At 43.0% G+C, this 25,310-nt stretch overlaps 1 protein-coding gene across 1 annotated transcript in view; it reads right to left on the bottom strand.

The window, feature by feature from the left end:
* Positions 1–484: 484 nt before the first annotated feature.
* Positions 485–25,310, bottom strand: part of LOC135209242 (dephospho-CoA kinase-like) — a 46,067-nt gene continuing 21,241 nt past the window's right edge. The window contains exons 4-6 of the mRNA XM_064241933.1: positions 21,847–21,934; positions 8,272–8,424; positions 485–756 (exon numbers count right to left, since the gene is read on the bottom strand). Of these exons, the coding sequence (XP_064098003.1) occupies positions 621–756; positions 8,272–8,424; positions 21,847–21,934 (377 nt within the window). The 3' untranslated portion in view covers positions 485–620. The remainder of the gene's footprint in view (positions 757–8,271; positions 8,425–21,846; positions 21,935–25,310) is intronic.

Raw genomic sequence — 25,310 nt, 5'->3', positions numbered from 1 at the left:
ATCTTCCAGGTAGCTTTCATTTCATTAATACTACCATCAGTAAATAAAAACACATTACAACATCAAGAGGAACATACAAATTTGCTTTTTGTGCAGAGAACGAACCTTTATGTACAGAAACTTAAATATTTATAAAATAATTTAATTATCTTGGTAATATAAACTTGGACTGAGCTTAAGTATATACAGAATATGTATTAGATAATGATTTCTACATTACAATAAAAACATTAGCATTAATGATTTAAAGGTTTTATTAATCCGAAATAGATATTTTCAAATAGCCATCATAGAATACTTTACATGATATGTACACAAGACACTTTGCCTGTACAGAGTAAAAAAATGTAATAAAAATTTAAAACTCTTATGAATTAAAAAACTCTCATCATCCACAATGAATAATAGTTTTAAATTTCTAAAAGATTTCTAAAACACTACTGTCCTCAACTAAAAGACTATCACTCTAAAAATATACTGTAGCTAAAACGTTGAACAAGGAAGTACAGTACACTGTTTCTCAGTGATGTGACCTACTAAATGTGCAATTCCAATTATGCAACTGGTCTCCTGTTGCAATATATCAGTCATCTCTTCAAAAAATATATCTATTATACAAATCATCTTATACACAACCAATACACCAAAACCAGAATCCCAGCTAAAAGTGCGATAAAAAAGCCTCCATACAGGACACGATTATAAATGTGATGATTGGATGAGCGCAGTAACTTGATGATTCCCTCCACTTGTTTCCTGATCAAAATAAAAACATTTAATATCAGTCAAAACTACATTATACACAAAAACACATCACAAAATGTTAGTCTAAGCTACATTTTACATTACATAAAATATTATATAGTACATGGTACATATAAAGTTTGTGAAAACATGCAAACAAATACTATATGGTAATCTTTGATCATCATGACTTTTTTATTTGCAACTTAATGGTAAGTCTCTTAATGTGAAACCTCATAATTAAGAAAATACATGTTTTGACATAGGAACAACTTATTTTTGGTACCCGCTGTGAATCCTCAATGGCAGGGTATTTCTATCCCTCTCTCAGCAGATTCCACATTTGGGTCAATACTCCAAAAGCAATGGATTCTATGAAACTCAGGGCATTTATACTGACTCATAAAAACAACAACAACTTGTAGTTTTTTCTCAAGTTTTTTATACCAAAGTAGTAACCCCCTACATTCTAAATCTTTTCCTCTACAAGTAGTACAACCTTACTTTACATATATATTATAAAGTTCACTGTAAAAGATGAAACTCCTCATCTCCAGAAAATAGCTTAATAAGTCAAGTGTCACAAAACCAATGATCATGGTTAATAGTCCTTCTCAAGCTGACTCCAAGATCTTTATCATGGACATGACTAGAGAACCTTCCTCTGTGTAAACCAATGAAGTCCATCCTCTAGACATCATTAGCTAAGGAAGAAAAGCTTGGGTCATCACATAACCTTGACAAATCTCCTTTTATTATGTCTAAAACTCCTGCTGTTGTGGTAGTAAAAAAAAAAAATGGGATTGTGTGATTAAATATCTGATTTTTTTTCCTTTTTTTGTTATTAGGTTAGGGCCGTTAGGCAATTTTGAAACTGTAGTGTTTTGGGATATAATTAATGTTTTTATTATTATGCTTTTATTGTTGTTGCTTGTGTAGGTGTTAGGATTTAGTATTTCAATATTCACGTTTGTTTTCCTTTTTTTTCATTGCAGTTTGGTAGACGGGGATGAGCGAGCAAGTTGCACTCCCCTTCAATTGGATGCACACCTCTCTTGGATATAGTGATGGAATAAGGTACTATTACAAAGGAGGAATAAGGTATTACAAAGGAACACTGTCCAGAACAGAACCTACAAAAGACTTTGTACAGTACTTGGATGACCACCTCTCTTTGATACAGTGATGGAATCAAGTACTATTAAAAAGGAGAAGGATTTATATGGTAACTTGACAAAAGATGACGACAGAATGTGAATCAGCCTAATGGTGAAGTGGTTTACAGAATTCGAACTTAAGTTCTCAAATAACCTTTGCTGGACAATTCCAAGAGGAAGTGATAGACTTATCTTTCAAACATTGGAAGAGTTTCCATTCTATGTAGGGAAAAGTGAAGGATTAAGACCAATACCAGATTGAGATTCTTAGAAGGTCGTGGTAATATGCAGTTAAGGAAATAAGTTTAGATTCTTAGGTGGTCGGGGTAGTATTGGGTAATATTAAGTAATCTTAAGTTCGGCCGAGTTAGATACTTATAGTGTAAGGAGGAAAGGTTTGATGAACTAGGGATAAGAATGAATAAGTTACATACTGTAATATCAAGGTAATGAATTAGGTTAAGGAGAATCGGAGTTTCATTTGCTAACCTTCAAATTTGTTCCCACAATCCTGCTTCAATTGTGTAAAAGAAGGCCCCTACACTGTGACTGCTGTTGAGATATTATATGGTTAACTTAAGTTCACGGGGTCAACCTATTATTGATTAGCAGTCTCCTTACAATGAACAGAAACATTCCCATGCTGGTAAGTATAAAATGTCAGGAATGAAGAAAACAGCAGGTTCACCCCTTCAATAACACATAACAGAAAATAAAGTAATGGAGAGATAACTACTAATTTACAAGAATTACGGTACTATTCATTCTAAAGACTACTGACTACATCCTAAATATACCGAGACATACTTTACTACACTATTGCAAATAATATTTACAGTTTTTGCTTGTTAAAAGAACAGAGGTAAAGAAATATATAAATTTTCATAATAATATTTATTATTTGGATACTTACCTACTGTTAAATTTAGCTATATCTCCCCACCGATTAGGCAAGTCGGCATTCAAACAAAAAAATTTAATGCCTGCCCGGATGACTGTCTCGTTTACCTGTTCTCCACCAGGTGTGTTTTGAAAGTTTTAGCTCTTGTCAGAATTCTCCTTGACAGCCCACTAAGTTGTGGGGAGGCTGAGTGGGTCTACTTTAAAAGTAGGTAAGCATCCACATAATAAATTTTATTATGAAAATTTATATTATTTGAGATGAATCTTACCTACTGTTAAATTTAGCTGATTCCCACATTAAGAAGAGGATGGTGGGTAGTGCAGCTAGACAAAATTCCACTCAGCCATTCGAGCTAAAGGTTTCTTATAGAAAACCCAAAACATTCTCACCTGATCTGGAATCCTTGGTGGATTTTACTACCACCAGAAGTTGGATTCCATTCAGGGAGCAAGGCTCTCATATGTATGCAGCAAAGAGCAGTCTTGCGGAGAAAACCGCTTCGATTCAGTCTGCATGAAATGCAAGTGGTATGAGGGACCTGTGCCTGGGTCCAAAAGCCCTACAAAATGACAGTCACTTAAAATAAATACCTTTAATATAAAGGTACGCTCCTATACAAAATTTGTACCTTCACGCTCCCAAAAATATTAAAACCCAAGATTTGAACAAAAGAGCCTAAAGAATCGCTCTTTTTTTGGTTCAGGAAAGACTACCCACTACTAGTAGCGGATTACGGGCTTTACTGTTTTCAAACACAATTCTGTATACTTAAGGTAATGATCTGGCAAAAAACTGAATTGTAGTACTTCTACTGTGACATATCAATCCTATTCTGGAGCGACAAATTGACTTAACACGAAATGAAGTTGCAACTACTGCTCACATTATGAATGTTTACCTTCAATAAAGGTAGAAGATATGGAGCTAGTTCTCATGCACTTGCCTATCCAATATGTCACAGAGGACCTTTTGTTCCTTGACAAAGTTTCTAAAATCACAAGACAACAAGACAAAAGGTTAACTTGCCTCTTCCAGGCTTAACCTTCACAAATACATTCTAGGTTTTGTAAAACCACAAAACAAAAGTTAACTTTGCCTTCAAGTTTAACCATTGGCACAGGCGTTATAAGTTAACTTTGCCTTCAAGTTTAACCATTGGCAAAGGCGTTATAAGTTTCTAAAAATCACAACACAAAAGGTTAACACTTTGCCTCTTCCAGGCTTAACCTTCACAAATACATTCTAGGTTTTCTAAAACCACAAAACAAAAAGTTAACTTTGCCTTCAAGCTTAACCATTGGCAAAGACAGCTAGGTTTTCTAAAATCAACAAAAGGTTGATTTTTGCCTCTTCCAGGCTAACCTTTGACCACAACATGTTTTTCTTAAAACCACAAAACCAAATATTAACTTTGCCTCTTCCAGCATTTACCTTTGACAAAGATTTCAAGTTTCTAAAAGGATGATAAAAATATTCTAGGTTTAACCTTTAAATTCAAATGCCTCAATAGGATAGAGAAGTTTCCTCTTTTTCCTCCCCAATGGGTTACATTGTAATTTTTACAGGGAACTGTAAAGCATAGCCTTAACATCACCCTCAGCTCTAAGGCAGAAAGCTAAAATAGCATTCCCTTTACACCAGCTTAAAGAAGGGTACTGACAATAAATTCACTTATTAACCGCGGGTATATAAAAGGTTTTACAGTAAATTCAGATAAAGTTTAGACCCGCATCTAAACTCCAGAGAGAGACTGATATAGAGATGAAGGGGCTTCAATCTCAACACCTTACAGTGCTGGTCCTCAGCAAGGTCTAAAAGTACTTGATGCAATACCGATGAAAGTACCTATGGAGCGATAACTTTGGAAGTAAACAGTGAAAAGTCTTACCTCCTCTAAACAGAAAACATTAACGTCTACAAGGTTCCAGGTGCTGAAAATTCCTCCAGAATGGTACCCTCAGCAACACACAGACCACTGCTTCTGACCCCAGGCCATGGCAGTTTTAAATCAAGGACAGATCCTATTGATAACTTGAAAATCTTATTATTGGGAGGGGACATTCTAACATCTCCCAAGCAGTTGAGGAGATGCCTACGTTAATGGAACTGTATGGAATTGTGTAGTAGAGTTGATTTCTTCTCAACGGAAGAATGAGACATCTACCAAGAGCATTGGAAATTCTGAAAATTTTTTGCCTTGAGGCTACAAGGGCTCTGCAGGAGACTAAGCAATTCTTGAATTTGAAATTGCTCAACATAATTCAGAGTAGATACAAGGGGCAGGCCTATGAGTCTGAATTAGGCAAAATTTAAGGACACATCCACTGCTCAAGCCTGAGGACCAACAAAGTAGTAGTAATCATTTGGATGTCCCTGTTCATCTACATGCTAGGAAGCTAAATGAGTGATCCTTAAATCCACACCAAGTGCCAAACTTACAGATGTAAAGGCCCTTGTAGGCAGTTGTTCTTCCTGAATCCCCAATTGCTCAAACACTGTCCTTCCACAGAATGAATGATCAAACCAATATGTTGTTTCATTTCACTCAAAGCAGCAAACTTTCCACAAAGACTTTGTTTCTGACGGGAATAAACCTGCTAAGCATCCTGATGTCTTTCCACTGCCCTGACATCTAAAAAGTTTTACCAGGTGTAGTGTTGACCATTCTATGTTGCACGAAAGTGTAATGAGACTAGTTAAACTCTGTGTTTCATGAAAGAGAGAAAAGACCAAAACTTGGACTTAAGTTTAAGAATAAAAAATGGAAAATTCCTGGTTAGTGTCCCTCCTACCATCCTGGCGCCAAAGTTGGTTCTGGATTACTTACAAATTTAATGAGCGTTATTTGCAAGTCATAATTCTTACGCTGAACCTGTACATTAATTGAGCATGATTATCTGAAAATATCCCGTGAGGCCATGTTTCCTAATGAGGAAAAGCCCTTACCATAAAGGAAGTTTTCTTCAGGTCTAAAATTCTTAAAGCAGCACATGCCTATTCATCTTGACTGACAAGCATGCATAACTAAGTATCATCCCCACATCACTAGATAAGAATGGGGATATAAAGAATTAACAATATAATGCATAGAAATTGGGCCAGTGCATTGGGCCAGAAGAAGCAACAGCTCCTTGGCCTTTGGAATACTGTTGACAGAGTTGGCTAACTTGAATCACTGATTCAGTAGAAGTGTCTTGCTCCTAAAGTCGACACCATCTACCAATGGGCAACAAGTCCCGGACATAACTTATAGAGGGCTGCACACTAACCCAAACAAAGTGGACAGAACAGCAATACCTTCTAGTAAAAACATCTTGAAGGAACTTGCATGACTGTGGATGTATGGTAAGTGGAATACATTCTGCATGTGCACCACAAGTCTGACCATTCTTTGGCAAGGCACTAAAACCATGCTAGAAAACCAACAAGTATATGGTTATTCAGTCTCCAAACGTCCAAGAATATCTCCAATTACTTATGGGTGTCTTCCTAAAGAATTACCCTTGTGACCATCATTCCCTCTACGTATATACAATCTCCTACTAAAAGAGACTTATGAGAGATTTCTGCTGAAGACAAGGGAAGCTATAAGCGGGAGATTAAACCAGTGGAGGACAACCAAAAAGAATCACAACTGCCCTTCACTGTCTCCAGCATGTAATGTACTGGTCCCAAGTCTCTCCATGCATCTTAGAAGGTTGCAACTGTCCATATCCAGAACCTGAATCTGCACTTATCCCCAAAAGGTATAAAATAAGACTACCAATAGATAATCCCTTTTCGCCTTAAACCGAGCTGCATAATCAGACAGGAAGCGAAAGTGTTCTCACTTCTTCCAAACCAAGTGAGTATAAGCATGAGGACATTACCCTGCAGCATCAGAAATGAGTTAATTGTTTTAGTTACTTGTTTCCTTGCTAAAAACTCCCGCTGGATTGGCGTCTCCACCTCTCTAAAAGTCGCAGAGACGAAACAACGTAGATAAAAGGTAATAACTCAAGTTAGACTGAAAATCCATCAGCATGTCTGTCAGTCTCGAGTTCATTTCCCCACAGGAAAGAGGAAGAAAGCGAACCTCCGACTAAAGACGGTTAAAGGACCAATGAGCGTTGTACAGCAAAAGGCGGCCTTCGGCTCTCCACGACTCTAAAAGACAAGACGACAAGCCAAGGCAGACAAAGGGAGACTGTGTGTCCGAGGACAAGAAATGTTATGAAATGCTCTCAAATTGGAAAAATCATTGGTTCTTTTCTTCTATATTTAGAGGGCGCCAAAATACGCTAAGACAATTAAGATACATTCTCTATGTGGCCTCTTTCCTCAACAAAATGAGGATACAGCCAGGCATAGTGTGGCAACAAACGCCAACCGGCCCAAACGAGTTCCAACAACTCCATTCAAACTCTTCTTCCGTCAGCGGGCGACGGGAGGAGACAGCTGCCGACAGGAGGTAAACAAAAGAGCTTGAAGGATTGCTCTTTCTCTGCAACCCTTGGCGACAAAAAGCATCACTTGTCGATAAAAGGTGACAGCAGCTGAGTGCTATATCGAATCCACCACGACTCAATGAGAGGAAGACAGTTTAAGCGACTCGGCACAAGTCAACTGCGTTCACACGAGTCAACAATGTCCACACTGCAGGGTTCCCAGATGTATCGGACCAAATTATCTTACCAGACCTTTTCAAATTATCGTATTTTGATCAATAATCCTTTATCATACAAGGGTGAAATTAATGTACTCGTACGATAATTATCGAACGTCTTCCCTATATCTGACATATTCAGGCATAAATTTCTCAAAACAATTCCCTACATTCTTCACAACTAGTAGTTCCAAGATCACACCCTGTACCCTTGTAAGTACAAAGGAATGTTGATCAACTTCCAATTCACCATCCTGGTTTCACCAAAAACATTCCTACATAGCCTGATGTTATTGGTTTTGCTTCCAGTGGAAGATATCCTAGGAAAATTAAATTACAATACTGTAAACAGGTGTAAAACAGCCAAACTTCACAGAATACAACAATTGCCTTGCCACAATGGCAGCAAGGAGAATTCTGACAAGAGCTAAAACATTCGAAGCACACCTGGTGGAGAACAGGTAAACCAGACAGTCATCCAGGCAGCCATTCAATATTTTTGTTTGAATGCGACTCGCCTAATTGGCGGGGAGATATAGCTAAATTTAACAGTAGGTAAGATCCATCTCAAATAATGGAAGATTCTTGTTATCAAAGTTGGAGCAAATAGGCAAAAGTAAAATTTGAATGAATCTAACTGGCAGCAGAGGCATAGCATAACTCACTGCATAATCAAATGAAAGCAAAACATAAATCATACACAGACATAAGATACAATTAATGCTCACTGTTAGTGTGTTGAAAAAGCAAGAAAATACTTCTACATATATCAACCACAACTACACTTTAATATTATAAAATTCTGTTGCAAAAAAAGGTACCTTGTCTCTGCTATTGATCCCGAATTCTCAATGATGATGTCTGCTAACTGGCATTTTCTCTCTAGAGGCATCTGGGCTTCAATGCGAGCAATAGCTTCCTTCTCTGAATACTGATTTCTTTCTAAAAGCCGCTCTAGCTGCATTTCATCATCACTGAAAAGTATAAATACAGTATCTTTACTACAGCAAACTGTAACAGCATTTTTAATCTATGGGAAGGTTAAAGGTCCTTTATTATACCCAAATACAGATACGTACTGAATATTCCCAGTTATACTATATTATATAGTAAAGTATTTCATAACTGTGTATTATCGAAAGCATGAAAATATTCACAAAAGTAATAAAATCCTATTAACCCTCTTACGCCGAAGCGGTAAAAAAAAAATTGTCTCCCGTGTGCTGGAGGTGTTTCAGAGTGAGCGCGGAAGCGGAAAAAATATTTTTTCAAAAAATCACAGCGCGCTTAGTTTTCAAGATTAAGATTTCATTTTTGGCTCCTTTTTTTGTCATTGGCTGAAGTTTAGTATGCAACCATCAGAAATGAAAAAAATTATCATTATCATGTATAAATAATGCAATATATGATAGCACAAAAATGATATTGTCATGTTACAATAAAGTTTTATACATACTTACCTGACAGATATATACTTAGCTATAGACTCCGTCGTCTCCGACAGAATTTCAAATTTTGCGGCACACGCTACCGGTAGGTCAGGTGATCTACCGCCCTGCCCTGGGTGGCAGGACTAGGAACCATTCCCGTTTTCTAATCAGAATTCTTCTCTTCCACCTGTCTCCTGCGGGGAGGCTGGGTGGGCCATTAATCGTATATATCTGTCAGGTAAGTATGTATAAAACTTTATTGTAACATGACAATATCATTTTTATACATTCAACTTCCCTGCCAGATATATACTTAGCTGATTAGCACCCATTGGTGGTGGGTAAGAGACAGCTAACTACTGAAATAGACAGGTAAACAACATTATGTTGTAGGTATTAATAACCTTGGTTCCTTACCTAATTAGCTGAAGACTTCGCGGCTACTGCCTTGGAGTCTGCTTAGCCTCAAGAGCCTCAGCGAGATATTGATCTATGGCTAAGAGTTCTTGTGGGTCTGCCAATGGGGTCCTTATCCACTTACTCGCAGAGCCTAAAGGCCTTTGTCATTGGGTGCTATTCCACTAACATGACAATACACCTTGTTCAAGGAGCACAAAACCGATCCCGATCACCTGATCCTAACATCCATGTTAGTTCTAAGATTGTAAGGAGTTATCCCCAAACTCCTTACAAACAACCAAAAACTCGAAACATAAATACACTTTCATTACAAAATATACAAAAAAAATTTTAAATTTTGTACTCCCCTACTAGCCATACATACTTGATCCCCTACCAGCAATGACACTATGCTCCCGTGCGACATTAGTGAGCTTGCTAATAGAAAAACCAAGCACATATCTGACAAGAGGGTTTATGTACGATAAAAACACAAAATTAAGGATCAGTCTTTGCTCCAAGACCCAGTACTGTATCTGCTGATACAAAAGGACCTAGCGAGAAGCACTTCTCATAGGTCACTCTCACGTCCTTCAGATAATGAGATGCAAACACTGAATTGCACCTCCAATATGTAGTCTCAATGATATTCTTTAGAGACATATTCTTTTGGAACGCCAAAGACGTTGCTACTGCCCTCACTTCATGTGTCTTGACCTTTAGAAGACCGAAGGATTCCTCCGAGCAGTTCTTGTGAGCGTCCGTAATAATGCTCCTCACAAAGAAAGCTAAGGCGTTCTTGGACATGAGTCTTTTGGGGTTCTTCACCGCACACCAAAGACCTTGTTGACAAGCTCCCATCTGTCTCTTCCTCTCTAAATAATATTTAAGAGCTCTCACTGGACAGAGAAGACCTCTCTATCTCTCTGCCTACAAGGTTAGATAGGCCTTTTACCTCAAACTTCTGGGCCACGGTTTTGACGGGTTTTCGTTCTTTGCCAGAAACATTGTCTGGAAAGAACAGATGGCAGCATCTCCTTTGAACCCCACCGTGGAATCCAGAGCGTGCAATTCGCTCGTCCTCTTGGCTGTAGCGAGAGCCACCAGGAACAAGCATTTTCCTAGTGACGTCGCGGAAGGAAGCCAGATGTAAAGGCTCGAATTTATCCGATGAAAGGAATTTCAGGACCACGTCTAGATTCCAACTAGGTGTTCTAGGAGTAGCTGCCTTTGAAGTCTCAAAAGATCTAATTAGATCTGTATGATCTTTGTTGCTTGCAATGTCTAGGCCTCGATTCCTAAATACTGAAGACAGCATGCTTCTGTATCCCTTTATTGTTGAGACAGATAGGTGTGATTCCTCTCTCAGAAAGAGGAGGAAATCGGCAATATTCACTATAGAGGTACTGGAGGAGGACAGCTTCTGACCCTTACACCACCTCCTAAAGACTTCCCACTTTGATTGGTATACTCTTCTCGTCGAAGCTCTGCGGGCTCTAGCGATAGAGCCCGCAGCCTTGCGAGAAAAGCCCCTCGCTCTGACAAGTCTTTCGATAGTCGAAAGGCAGTCAGAGCGAGACCTGGGAGGTTTGATGAAACCTGAAACCTCTCGAAGTGGGGTTGTCTGAGTAGATCTGGTCTGTTTGGAAGCGATCTGGGGAAGTCCACTATCCACTCCAGTACCTCCGTGAACCATTCCTGGGCTGGCCAAAATGGGGCTATTAGCGTCAAACTTCGTGCTCTTCGAAAGCTACGAACTTCCTGAGCACTTCCCCCAGGATCTTGAACGGGGGAAAGGCGTACGCGTCCACACCCGACCAATCCAGGAGAAACGCGTCTATTGCGAAGGCTCTCGGATCTTCCACAAGAGAGCAAAAGATCTCTATTCTTTTGGAGAGGAACGTCGCAAACAGGTCTATGTGAGGTCTCCCCCACAGGGACCAAAGACTTCGACACACTTCTTCGTGTAGAGTCCATTCTGTGGGAAGGACCTGATTCCTCCTGCTCAGTCTGTCCGCTCTCACATTCTTGATCCCTTGAACAAACCTTGTGAGGAGAGTTATGCCTCTTTCTTCCGTCCAGGTTAACAGGTGTCTTGTTAACTGATAGAGGGAGAAAGAGTGCGTGCCTCCTTGCTTGCGTATGTAAGCCAGAGCCATGGTGTTGTCCGAGTTTATCTGTATCACCCCGTCTCTGACTATCTCTTCGAAGAACTTTAAGGCTAGGTGTATGGCCACTAGTTCCTTGCAATTGATGTGCCAGGACACCTGTTCCTTTGTCCAGGTGCCTGACACCTCCCTTGCTCCTAGCGTCGCTCCCCATCCCGACTCCGAAGCGTCGCGGTAAATAACACTTGGTCTGGGTTCTGCAGGGCAAGCGATACGCCCTCGTTCTTTTGAAGAGGAGGGATCCACCACTTCAAATGATCTTTTACCTCTTGTGGAAGTTGGAAGATGTCCGAGAGTTGTCCCGTCTTCCAACTCCACACCTCTTTGAGGAAAAACTGAAGAGGGCGAAGGTGAAGTCTCCCCAGAGAGAAGAACTTTTCCAGTGAGGACAGGGTCCCTAAAAGGCTCAGGTAATCCCTCGCTGAGCTGTTCTTTCTCTCTAAGAAGCTCGAGATTCTCGATAAACCTCGAGTGATTCTTTCTCGCGAAGGATATACTCGAAAAACCCCGAGAATCCATCTGAATCCCCAGATAGACCAAGTTCTGGCTGGGGATCAGCTGTGACTTCTCGAGGTTGACGAGCAATCCTAGCGAATCTATCATGTTCCTTGTTACTGATAAGTCCTCCAAGCACTGAATCTCCGACTTGGCCCTGATCAGCCAGTCGTCCAAGTAGAGGGAGATGTTTATTCCCTCTAGGTGAAGCCATCTTGCCACATTCGCCATCAGGTTGGTGAATACTTGCGGAGCTGTAGACAGACCGAAGCACAGAGCCCTGAACTGAAAGATCTTGTCTCCTATTACAAAACGAAGATATTTCTTGACAAATGGTGAATGGGAACGTGGAAATATGCGTCTTGCAAGTCCAGAGAGACCATCCAATCTCCTGGACGAAGAGCCGACATTACTGAGGCGGACGTTTCCATGCGAAACTTCTTTTTCTGAACAAAGCGATTCAGAGCGCTTACGTCCAGAACTGGTCTCCACCCCCCCGATGCCTTTGGTACTAGAAAAAGGCGATTGTAAAATCCCCGGGGAGTGTGGATCCTGCACAAGTTCGATGGCCTCTTTTCCCACATTTGTTCCACCATTTGAAGGAGAGTCTTTCTCATTACCGGGTCTCTGTACCTCGCTGACAGTTCCCGAGGCGTAGATGTTAGGGAGGGCTGTTGTCGAAGGGGATTACATATCCCTTCTTTAGGACCGACACTGACCAAGGGTTCGGCTCCCCTTTTTGCCCATACTCCTGCAAAGTTCAGGAGTCTGGCGCCCACTGGTGCTTGAAGGAGCAACAAGTCACTTGGATTTTCTTGAAGGGCCTAAAGGAAGACCTTCCTCTCTTATCAGAGCTCTTCTTTCTGGCAGGGGGACGAGCCGCTGTACCTCCACGAAAGGGCTGCTGAGGAGGACGAGAGTCCTTCTTAATCGCCGACACTACAGGGCGTCCTTTCTTGGACGTTTGTGTTAGTAGGTCTGTGTCGCCTTCTCAGTTAGCGAGCGATATATATCCTTCACCAACTGAGAAGGAAACAGATGATCCGATAGAGGGCGAACAATAAAGCAGTCCTCTGGCTCGGAGAAACCCCTTTCGATAATAGGGATCCATAAACTGATCTCTTTTTCAGGAGACCAGCACCAAAAAGGGAAGCCACTTCACCCGAACCGTCCTGTACTGCCTTGTCCATGCAGGACAGGACGCTATGGAGAATCTCTGGGTTTTTAAGAAACTCCGGATCCTTAGATTTGTTGGCCAGAACTCCGAGTGACCAATCCAGAAAGTTGAACACCTCTAAAGTGACAAAAAGTCCCTTTAGAAAGTGGTTCAACTCTGAAGTGCTCCACGTCGCTCTGACCGATCCTAAGGAGTGACGTCTAGAGGCCTCCACTAAATTGGAAAAGTCGGCATCTGCAGAGGCAGGTAGAGAAAGACCCATAGTCTCTCCTGTCCCATACCAAATACCTCTCTTTCCATGTAATTTGGAAGGAAGGCATGCAGAATACCGTCTTTCCTAACTCCTTCTTCTTGTCCATCCAAGAATCTAAAGAATGGAGTGCCTTCTTCATAGATATCGCAGGCTTCATTTTCAAAAAGGCCGAAGATTTTGCCGTAGCCGAGCTCGAAAAGAGAGAACGAGGAGAAGGAGGAGCCGCCGGACTAAGAGAATCTCCAAATTCTTGAAGTAATAATGAGGCTAAGACTTTATAACTAGATAGTCCCTCATTAGCAGGAGGTTCGTCATCAGACAACTCGTCTAGCCCTCGATCAGACGAAGGAGAAAGTTCACGTTTGGAGGGAGAGTCCTTCCAAGACCTCCTATGCTCTGAAGGAGAGGAGCTCCTATTTGGAGAAGAGTCATAACCTCCAGGAACGAGTCCCCGACTCCTGCCTCCTGGCTCTTGACCTCTTGCCTCCTGACTCTGCCTCCTGGCTCCTGACTCCTGCCTCCTGACTCCTGACTCCTGCCTCCTGACTCCGGACTCCTGCCTCCTGACTCCGGACTCCTGGCTCCTGCCTCCTGACTCCTGCCTCTTGGCTCCTGGCTCCTGCCTCTTGACTCCTGCCTCCTGCCTCTTGCCTCCTGGCTCCTGCCTCCTGCCTGGATGCCTCTACACTCCTGGCTCTGGGCTCCTGCCTCCTGGTTGACTCCTCACTCCTGGCTCTTGGCTCCTGGGTGACTCCTCACTCCTGGCCGGTGCCAGACGTCTGATCGGTTCATCCAGGTTCGTACAGGAAACCTCACCTTGAGTAGGAGTATCGATCCTGGCGGCAGATACCTCCATACGTCTGGAGGATCTTTTGATAGGAAGGGAAGTGTCTTTCCTTCTAGGAGGCTCCTTTGACAGAACTCCTACAAAAGACGAAATCTGTTCTTGCATCGCCATCATGAATCTCTTCGTAGCCTCCTCTTTATCCTCTTCGGGAGGAGGGGAAGGAGGAGGGGAGGAGTCCATAGCCTCCACCTCCTGCCCCCTTCTCAACTCTGGTTGAAAGAATGGCTCTTCTTGCCTTCTTCACTCCCGAGGAGACTCCTCAGGGAAGTTTCTGGGCTCGAATCAATAGTCGGATCCTTCCAACTCCTCTTGAGAGGCCGAGATCGATCTGAATCTCTCCAATCACGTCTCGGAGATGAAGATCCCGACGACGAAAAACACTCACGCAGGACGCTTTTACAATAGCGATCCTTGGCAGTCTGGGGTGTCACAGAAACCGCCGAAGGGACACCTGATCGGTGGGGATTCTCCACAACCTCCTTTCGGTTTTCGACATTCCTTCTCCTCTGGGCATGTGAGCTTGGAAGAGGTCTAGACCTAGGAGCGTTGCTGAGCCGACCAGATGCCCCCTCCACTACACTGGGGACACTCATATCACTGTCCACTGAAAAATCACTAGCCTTACCTTGTATGGCAGCCATTTTGTTTTCCATCAACTTGAAGGCTGCTTTTAGATCCGCAAGTTCTTTTGCTGGATCTACAGGTTCTGCAATAGGAGAAGGGGCTGCAATGGAAGGAGAAGTAGCAATACCCTTGGGGAAGATCCCAAGCTTGGAATTAGTTCAGATCTAGAACTACTTAAACTTCTATAAGAAGCCTTCCTCACTCTTTCTCTCTCTAACTTTTTTAAATAATTAGTTAATTCTTCCATTCGTTCTCACTCAAGTTCTCACATTCCTTACAAGTATTAGTAAAAGAACATTCATACTCCCTGCAACCCTTGCATACCGTGTGAGGGTCTACCGAAGCTTTCGGCAACCTCACCTTACAGCCTACATTCACACGTCTCACAACCATTCCAGAGTCAGACATTATTAAAGAAAATTCCAAAATCAAGTCCACAAAACAGTCCACAAAAGCGTATGCCAATCCAACAATCCAGATACGTCACCAAAAGTCGGTCAAGAAGATCAATTGCCGGTGAAAAAACGAAAAACCAATCGAGAGGGAACCAACAACAATGTTGATGGTCCGGGCGACAGAAGAATTCTGATTAGAAAACGGGAATGGTTCCTAGTCCTGCCACCCAGGGCAGGGCGGTAGATCACCTGACCTACCGGTAGCGTGTGCCGCGAAATTTGAAATTCTGTCGGAGACGACGGAGTCTATAGCTAAGTATATATCTGGCAGGGAAGTTGAATGTATAAAATCGAAATTTCATATATAATTATATTCAAATCGCGCTGTGCGCAAAACACTTAAAAGGTAACAAGTTACTTTTTTTTCGTTGTAATGTACACTAAATTGCAATCATTTTGGTATATAACACATTGTAAAATGATAAAGCAACACAGAGAAAATACTATCACAAAATAATGCATGAATTCGTAACGCGCGGACGTAAACAAATATTTTTTTCAAAAATTCACCATAAATCTAAATATTGCCCTAGAGACTTCCAATTTCTTTCCAAATGAAGACAAATGATTGAATATTACTATACTGTAAGAGTATTAGCTTACAATTGCAGTTTTCAACCATATCTGACGAGTTAAAGTTGACCGAATATCGAATTTTTATATATATATATTTTTTATATGCAATTATTTCAAAAATAAGAAAAGCTACAACCTTCAAATATTGTTCATTTTATTCTACATGAAATTGCGCACATTTTCATATATAAAACTCTATGAAATGCCTAATATGAAACGGAGCAAATATTCCGAGAATGGTACGTACGCATTTCGGAGATTTGTGGCGGAGAATCCGCGCGCGGAGGGAAGAAAAGATTTTTTTTTAAATTCACCATAAATCTAAATATTTTGCTAGAGACTTCAAATTTGTTTCAAGATGAAGATAAATGACTGAATATTACTAGACTGTAAGAGTTTTAGCTTACAATTGCGTTTTTCGACCATTTCGGTAGAGTCAAATTTGACCGAATGTTTTTTTGGGTTTTTTTTTTTCTATTTATCGTGATTTATATGCAAATATTTCAAAAATGAGAAAAGCTACAACCTTCAATTATTTTTAGTTGTATTCTACATGAAATTTTGCACATTTTCATATATAAAACTTTATGTAACGGCTAATTTAAAATGGTGCAAACATTACCACAATTGCACGTATGATTTTTTCTTAAGAGTTACCGTGCGGACGTAAAGAAAATGTTATTTTTTTCATAAATTCACCATAAATCAAAATATTGTGCTAGAGACTTCCAATTTGTTGCAAAATGAAGGTAAATGCTTGAATATTACTAGAATATAAGCGTTTTAGCTTACAATTGCGTTTTTCGACCATTTCGGTAGAGACAAAGTTGACCGGTTGAAATTTAGGCAATTATCGTTATTTATATGAAAATATCTCAAAACTGATAAAAGCTACAACCATGGGTTGTTTTTAGATGTATTGTGCATGAAATTGCGCACATTTCCATATATAAAACTTTATATAACAGCTAATTTTAAAATGACAATTTGTCCAAAATTGCATTTTTCCTAACTATACAAACCTGAGGTCCTTTTACAATAGGAAGGTTACTAGCGGCAGCTGGATAGGTCGTAAGCTTTCGAACAAGGGATTCGGTAGTTAACTGCTTGTCCGACAGGCGCGGCGCGCGACTGGGAGGTAAACAATCACTTTTGCTTTTGGCCCAAGCAAAAAACTGCAGAGTGAGGGGTGGCATGAGGTGGGACTATGTGTAAAAGGACCTCAGGTTTGTATAGTTAGGAAAATGCAATTTTGGAACAAATTCAAAATTTGTCCAAATTTGTTTCCAGTTCCGGACGGCATACAAACCTTCGGTCCTTTTACAATAGGAAGACTCACTTCTTGGTGGGAGGAATCTGAGTCTTTTGTGAACAGACTGGTGTTCGCCCAACCTTGGAATGCCTCCCTGTCGTAGAGCGAGGGAGGGGGATCCAAGCCTCTGTCCGATTGATCGGGGTGTGCACCGCAGGATCAATGGTCAGACTTCTGGACCAAGTACTAAGAGAGAGGCAAGCGTGTCTCTTCGTACCAGCAATGTAAGAACTTGTTCCTGTACAGGAGCAAATATAAAGTCATGGGTTTGTCTCTGTTGGCATCCACGTTCCCCCCCCCTTGTAGGAGGAAGTGGTGGATATTCTGCTTCTATCCCTAGTGAAAGGGATGGATTCGAATGGGGCTCTGTCATATAGCTCACCTGCATCTCGTCCTCATCCAGCATAGTGACGACCGTGACCCTCTGCCCACAGGTAGAGGAGGAGGAAAGATGGGAGAAGAGAAGCCAGTTGTCACTCACTCATTCACACATCCATCCGCACAGTCACACCAGGACTCGATGCTGTTCAGCCTGCGAGGGTCTGGGTTGATACACAAACTTGTTGAGCATCACCAGCGGGTCCCAAGGAAAAGGTATACCAAGGACCTGTGGCAATATCCCGAAGGTAGAAGGAGGTGAAGGTAGTCTGGTTAGACCAGACACCTGCCTTCAGGACCTGCGCACGGAGAAGTTCCTTACGAAACGCCAACGAGAGGCCATACTTTCTGACTTCGTGAGCTCTCGGGAAACGGGACGTACGGATGTCGTCAATACCATCAGCCTCATACGCCCTCCTGATGACCTCACGCAGCCAGAACGAAAGAGTGTCTTTGGATACTTCTTTCCTTGGTTACCCCACCCAGTGCTAACGAAGAGGCGTCAACACTCAGGCCTGAGGTGCCGAGTTCTTCTTCAGATAGCGCCGTAGCGCCCTCACAGGACAAAGCAGCATCTCATCCGCATCATTATCGGTGAAGTCCATTAGGGAGGGAATCGTGAAAGACTCGAACCTGTCGTCAGGGACCGAAGGTTTCTGAGTCTTCGCACGAAGTTCGGGACGAAATCGAGCGTCACAGATCCCCCATCCCCTGGAGTGGTCATACATCGAAGGAAAGACCATGAAGTTCCTCTACTCTCTTCGGCCGATGCCAGGGCCAGCAAGAAGAGGGTCTTGAGGGTCAGATACCCTGTCTGACGACTCTCGGAGTGGCTCGAAAGGGTCTTCGAGTCAAACTCCTCAGGACGAGAGTCACATCCCACGCAGGGGGCCTGAGTTCCCTGGTGGGCAAGACCTTCAAAGCTCCTCATGAGCAAGGAGATCTCGAACTTTAGTTCGAGATGTCCAATCCCCTCAGTTTCAGGACTAGTGCCAGGGCGGCTCTATATCCTTTGACTGTGGGGTCTGAGAGGAGTTTCTTCTCTGGCAAAGAAAAACGAGGAAATCCGCTACCTGCTGAAGAGTGGCTCTGAGAGGAGATATACCCCGTCTACGACACCAACCACAGAAGACGGCCCACTTTCCCCTGGTACACAGCTGCAGAGGACTGACGGACGTTTCCAGCCATCTCTGTTGCTGCGCTTCGAGAAAAGCCTCTCGTTCGCAAGAGATGGTGGATAACAGCCAGCCGTGAAGACGAAGGGACTGGACTGTTTGGTGGTACCGAAAGGCTCTACGTGTGGCTGGAACGAGAATGTTGTGCCAAGGGGGAATCTCTCTCGGTTCTCCTGCGGAAGAAAGCCAGCAGGTCCGGATACCAAAGGTGGCCTGGGGCCATTGGGAGCCCCACCAGGATCATCCTGAGATTCGGGGTGACCAGTGCTCGACTGATCACCATTGCGAATCAGGCTGAACGGGGGAAAAAAGGCGTAAGCGAAGAGGTTGTCCCACGGGTGTTGAAGAACGTCCTCTGCAGCTGCCCATGGGTCCGGCACGGCTGAAAAGAAAACCTGAAGTTTTCTGTTGTGCCGGGTGGCGAACAGATCCACGACTGGTCGCCCCCACAGGTCGAAGAGCCTTTCCGCCACGTCCTGGTGTAGAGACCATTCGGTCCCTATCACCTGATCCCGACGACTGAGCTTGTCTGCTACTACATTCCTCTTCCCTGGAATGTAGCGTGCCGACAGCTCTATTGAGTGAGCCTCGGCCCACTCGTGCACCTACCGAGTCAACTGGTACAACGGGAGAGACACTAGGCCCCCCTGTTTGTTGACGTAAGCCACCACCGTGGTGTTGTCGCACATCAACACCACTGAGTGTCCCATCAAGCGGTCCTGAAACTCTTGGAGCGCGAGAAACGCTGCCTTGAGTTCCAGTACATTGATGTGAAGGTGCTTATCGTGCTCGTCCCACACTCCTGAAGTCAGCAACTCCTCCAGGTGTGCGCCCCACCCCTCGGTTGATGCGTCTGAGAACAGCTGCATCTCCGGGGGGGGAGTGCGCAGAGGCACTCCCTTTAAGAGGTTCCTGTCGTCCAGCCACCAGGCTAGGTCCTGCCTTACCTCCGGTGTCAGCGACACTGGAAAGCTCAGGGGATCCGTTGCCTGTAGCCAACTCTCCTTTAGTCTCCACTGAAGAGACCGAAGGTAAAGACGCCCGTGAGGGACTAACTTCTCGAGTGACGACAGGTGTCCGATCACGACTTGCCATCGCTGAGCTGCCTGTTCCTGCCGAGACAGGAACTGGCCGGCTGCCTCCCTGAATCTGCTGATCCGCGAGTCTGCGGGGAAGACTCGCCCTGCTACCGTGTCGATCAGCATACCCAGGTACTTCATCCTCTGCTTGGGCTCGAGATCGGACTTCTCGAAGTTCACAACGATCCCCAGATCGCGGCAGAACTCGAGTAGCCGATCCCTGTCCTGCAGCAACTGCGAGCGGGAGCTCGCCAGGACTAACCAATCGTCGAGATACCCTCATCAGACGTATCCCGTGCGAATGGGCCCAAGCAGACACCAGAGTGAACACTCGCGTGAACACCTGTGGGGCGGTTGAGAGACCGAAGCAAAGTGCCCTGAATTGGTACACCGTCCCGTCGAGGATGAAGCGGAGGTACTTTCTGGCGAACAAACCGGTTCAGGGGAGAGAGATCTATCACCGGGCGCCAGCCTCCCGTAGACTTTTCCACCAGGAAAAGTCGACTGTAGAAGCCCGGTGACTGATCCGTGACGATCTCTACAGCTCGTTTGCTCAGCATGGTCTTGATCTCCTGTCTCAATGCTACGTCCTTCAAAGATCCTGGAACGTACGACTGCGGTTGGACCGGGTTGGAGGTGAGGGGTGGCTGAGATTCGAAGGGTAATAGATATCCCTCCCGAAGGACATCTACTATCCAGGTCTCGGCGCCGTAGCACTGCCAAGTTGCCCAATGGTTGGCCAGGCACCCCCCCACTTCCGGCAGCAGGTGAGGGGGAACGCCGTCCCTAGCGTTCTTCGACTTCTTCCCAGAGCCTCCTCGCGAGAAGGAGGGCTGGTTACGCCCCCCCTTTGCAGAAGACGAAGAAGACAGAGTCTTTCCACGGGGCTTCGACGCGACTACCGTCTTAGCCACCGTGGAAGCGCTAGCCGAGCTCTTTGGCTTGGCCGCAGTTCGAGGCTGCCCAGAAGCCTTCGAAACTGCCTGGTGTACCAGACGGTCACTGTCATCAGTGCGCCGTCTGTCCACCGCAGCGTCCACCATCTCTCCTGGGAAGAGAGATGGGGAACTCCGTAATGGTCCATTGCGAAGTCCCAATGCCGCTTGACGCCCAGCCGCCATGGATACTCGAGTAAGGACAGCGTCCCTACGTCGGAGAACCAGGTTGGCCCACAGGTTTACCGTCTGGTGGGCTAGGAAGGAGATGGCTCTTCCCCCAGACTGGCAAAGCCTCCTGAAGGCCGAGTCTTCTTCGGGAGAAATTCCCCCGGAGTTGGCTGCGACCTTAGACACCGTGAGGGACCACAGGTCTATCCAGGAGACGGCCTGGAAAGCTGCCATGGCAGTGGATTCCAGACCGAGTGCCTCTTGCTGCGAGAACCATAGGTTCTCTGACAGGAGCTGCTGCAGAGACACACCCGGCATTAGCCTGGCTAACTCCGGGTTCACCTGTTTGGGCGGCATCGGGTCTTCAGACGATGTCTTAATAAAGACGAAAGCGCTTGGATTCCTGACTGTCATTTCCCGTGGTATTCGCTTATTTATGAAGTCACGTGCATCTACTGTGATTTTTTAAGCATAATACTTCATGTAACGGCTAATTTACAATGGTACAAAAATTATGTCAAAGTGACGAAATAATTTCCGAGATGTGTCACAGATACTTTTTAGTGCGGCAAGAAAGAAATTCGCGCTTGCGCGCCTGCGTAACGATTGTAAACAAAACAACACCTTGATCCGTGAACTCTCAGCATCCCCCAAGGCGCGTGATTCAAAAGTTTTAGGCTGGTAGGCCTATAAGTATTTTTCCGCGAATTTTAAAAAAAACTTTTGCAAGTAGACGTAAAATACGTCCAGTCGGCACACGAGAGACAATAAATGTCGACGTAAAATACGTCCAGTCGGCGTAAGAGGGTTAACAGAGTACTGAAGTTGAACAGGTATAAAAAAAATAGTACTAATGACACTAAACATCAATTAAAGTAGTGTCCTGTATTTAGAAAGCACAACACAAAATGTGGAAACTTACCATGAGACAACTATTGTCTTATATAAATAATTAGAAACTTTATTGCTCTCATACAAAAGTGGAAGATCTAGAATGACAAACTGCTCTCCTGAAAATAAAATACAAAAATCAATTAACTTCAAGAAGTCTAATTACATTTCTTTGAGGATAAGATGCCCAATCACTAATGAAGTGTAAAACTACAATGTATACTTAAATCTAACAACATGTGCATATTTGTTTTCACAGATGTAGTAATTACATTTTATTTCAAATGATTAAAATTTATCAACTTTTGGTTTGTAACCATATAAACCGGCACCATGAAGGAACAGCAAAAGAAATATTGCCATTAATGAGCCCTTTTACTGGCTTTTGAGTCAATCATAGTCCTTGATTTTGGCACTCACTCTGTCAAGGTAATTGCTTTATAGCAAAGGAAGATAAAGGAAAGGAAAACGCATCTTCGAGAAATTCTGCAATAAGGAGGCTTTCGCGCCCATGTTGGAGGTGCCTGTTCTCGCGGTTGTACTGGAATCATCACGCATGTTGTGGAGCTCTACATGCGCCTAAGTGGCGGGAGAAACGCAGCGAAATATGATGCAATATTCCGTCAGTGTCTTCTAAGAAGTTCTAGTAATCTCAGGAGCCTGTGATGTTTGCCGTAGGCTCCACCCCCTGAGTGACGTATAAATACGACGGACGAAATAGGAGAGATCATAAAAGAAAGATCACCAGTTAGTCCCAGAGAGATATCCTCATTAAGAGCCACAGATTAGATCATCAGTGAGAGATCAGCAGCAGCAGAGATCATCCGTGAGAGATAAGAGAAAAAGGGACCGACGAAGGATCAGAAGAAAAGTTGCTCGAGAGTTGGTTGGATTTTGGTCAAGCCGTCTTCAGGAGTGGACGACCGAGTTATCTCGACTTTGAGCAGATTTCAGAGAAGAAAATGTCCTAGAGGTTTTGGGGAGTTCCTGCCTTCTAAGTATCAAGAGTAGACATTATTTTCTGCAATACGGAGTCAAGAGGACGTCTGCAATCGTCGTTCTCCTTTCGTGAAGCCATCGCTTCAAGTCGCTAAACTAAGCAGCAAGTATTTGAATTACCTCACTGTTCCCCCAGTTCATGCAGTGTAAGATTTTGCCTTTTTATATAAATAGGAAATACCATTCTGCATTTACCTTTGTTAGTAAACTTGTAAATAAACCTTTGTTGTGTTAGTGTTTCTTTCTATATTCCTATCCCCAGTTTCAACTGTTGGTGTTGAAATATTTATGTCTTTTTTTATTTATTTCATAGAAAGAACCAGGATGAGTTAGATGGTGAAAGAGTTTATTGAGTCAGGCAAGCTCCTAGGTCTAGAGGGGAACGATCTCCGTGAGTATGTTGAGAAGAAAGAAAGAGAGAAGTATGAGAGAGATGAAAGAGCGGCTGAGAGAGAAGTAATAAAAATGCAGCAAGAGAAAGAGAGAGAAGTAATGAGAATGCAGCAAGAGAGGGAAATGTTGGTATTGCAGCAGGAAGAAAGACAGAAAGAGCGTATGCATGAGTTGGAAATTGTTCGGTTAAGGGAAAGTACTCGTAACAGTCGGTTAGGCGAGAACGAAAACCAAGCTGATAGGTTAGGTATGAGTGCAGTGCTAAAATTAGTACCAAAGTTTGATGAGGAAGATGTTATGACATAATTCATGTGTTTTGAGAAGTTAATGGAAAGAGTAGGTTCTCCTAAAGAAATGTGGACTCTATATTTGCAGTCAGTTTTGAGTGGTAAGGCACTTACTGTGTATAGTTGCATGTCTAAGGAGGAATGTGATAATTATGATATTGTGAAAGAAACCGTTCTTACCACGTATAGGCTAGTACCGGAGGCATACTGTAAGAAATTTAGAAATTTGAGAAAGGATGAAAATATTACGTATGTAGAATACGGTAAGAAGTTAGAAAGGCTGTTTTTTGATTGGTTAACTTCTGCTAAGGTTGAGGATTTTGATGGTTTGAAGAACTTGGTGTTGTTAGAAAACTTCAAAGATAACGTATCCCCTGAGATTAAACTTTGTATAGAGGATAGGCGAGAAGTATCTTTTGCAGGAGCAACTAGGCTAGCTGACGAATATAGTCTAACTCATAATTTGAGTGTTAGTATGAAACGAAATGATCCTTCATCTGGTAGAGTACAAAGCAGTAAAGGTTTCAGTCCTAGTAATAGCAATGAGTGTAAAAGTGACTACTATTTCTGTTATACATGCGGAAAACCTGGTCATACTTCTAAGGTTTGTAAGAGTAGGGTGGCATCTAGTGGCTCAGAATTAACTTGTTTCCGATGTAATGGGAAAGGGCATTTAGCGAGAAATTGTGTAGTAGAAAGGAAGGACGGTAAGAAACCAGTGTCTCTAGTTAACCTTTCGTCAAGTAGGAATGATGTGATGAGAGAAACTAGGAAAATTTTTGGTGAATTTCTGTCAGAAGGCGTAGTTTCATCTCTTGGAGGAGTATTTTCAAGGGAAGTAGTCTTGCTTCGAGACACAGGAGCTGCTGTCTCACTGATTAGGAGAGTGTGTGTGCCGAACAGGGCAGAAATCAATATGGAAGAGAAAGTCATGTTAGGTGGATTTCCTAACACTTGTGTTCTTTGTCCTTTGTTGAAGTTGAATTTAGAAAGTCAGGTAGTGTCAGGAGAAGTGAAACTTGCAGTTGTGGACAGTTTGCCCGTCAAAGGCGTTGACATTATTGTCGGTAATGACTTAGCTTTATCCAAGAACGTGAAACCTGTTGTGAGGAATATTCCAGTGCCTGAAATGTTAGTAACTAGGTCGGGTTTAGATACAGACATGCACTACGGTCATAATTTGTTTGTGGATTCGAACAAGTGAGAGTTCGTGGATTCGAATGAGAGTAAGTTCATGGAATCGAACATGAGTAAGTTTGTGGATTCGAATGTGAGTAAGTTCGTGGATTCGAACGAGTGTGATAGAGGTAGCGAGGTTGATCTTGGCATGAGTGTGGCTGAGAGACCGGACTCTATCGATGTTGACAGTGATAGCCAAACGGAAGGTGTAGCTGTCGAGAGTAACATAGTAAATATACCGGTATCTAGTACTAGTTACAGTAATGAATTAGGCTCTAATGTTTTGGATAAGGATGAGCTAGTCAAGTTGCAGAGAGAGGATGAGACACTATCCCGAATTTTTTAATGTGAGCTGGATGATGATCTAGATGATGTGTGTATGGAAACTTTTTGTGTAAAGGACGAAGTTTTGTGTCATGTTCGTCCTAAGTCAGGTAGTGAAGGGGGAATCACAGAAAAATTAGTGGTTCCTAGGAAGTTTCGTGAGCTAGTTTTGAAGTTAGCATATGATGAGCAAGGACATTTGGGAGTACATAAAACTTTCAAGTCTATTAGGAGGGCATACTTTTGGCCTAAAATGATATTGTTATAATACAATAAAGTTTCATACATACTTACTTGGCAGATATATACATAG

This window comes from Macrobrachium nipponense, chromosome 37 (genome assembly GCF_015104395.2).
Source record: "Macrobrachium nipponense isolate FS-2020 chromosome 37, ASM1510439v2, whole genome shotgun sequence".
In the NCBI taxonomy this organism is placed as follows: Eukaryota; Metazoa; Arthropoda; class Malacostraca; order Decapoda; family Palaemonidae; genus Macrobrachium; species Macrobrachium nipponense.
The sequence above is the reverse complement of the archived record's forward strand: the minus strand, read 5'-3'. Positions and strand labels throughout refer to the sequence as shown.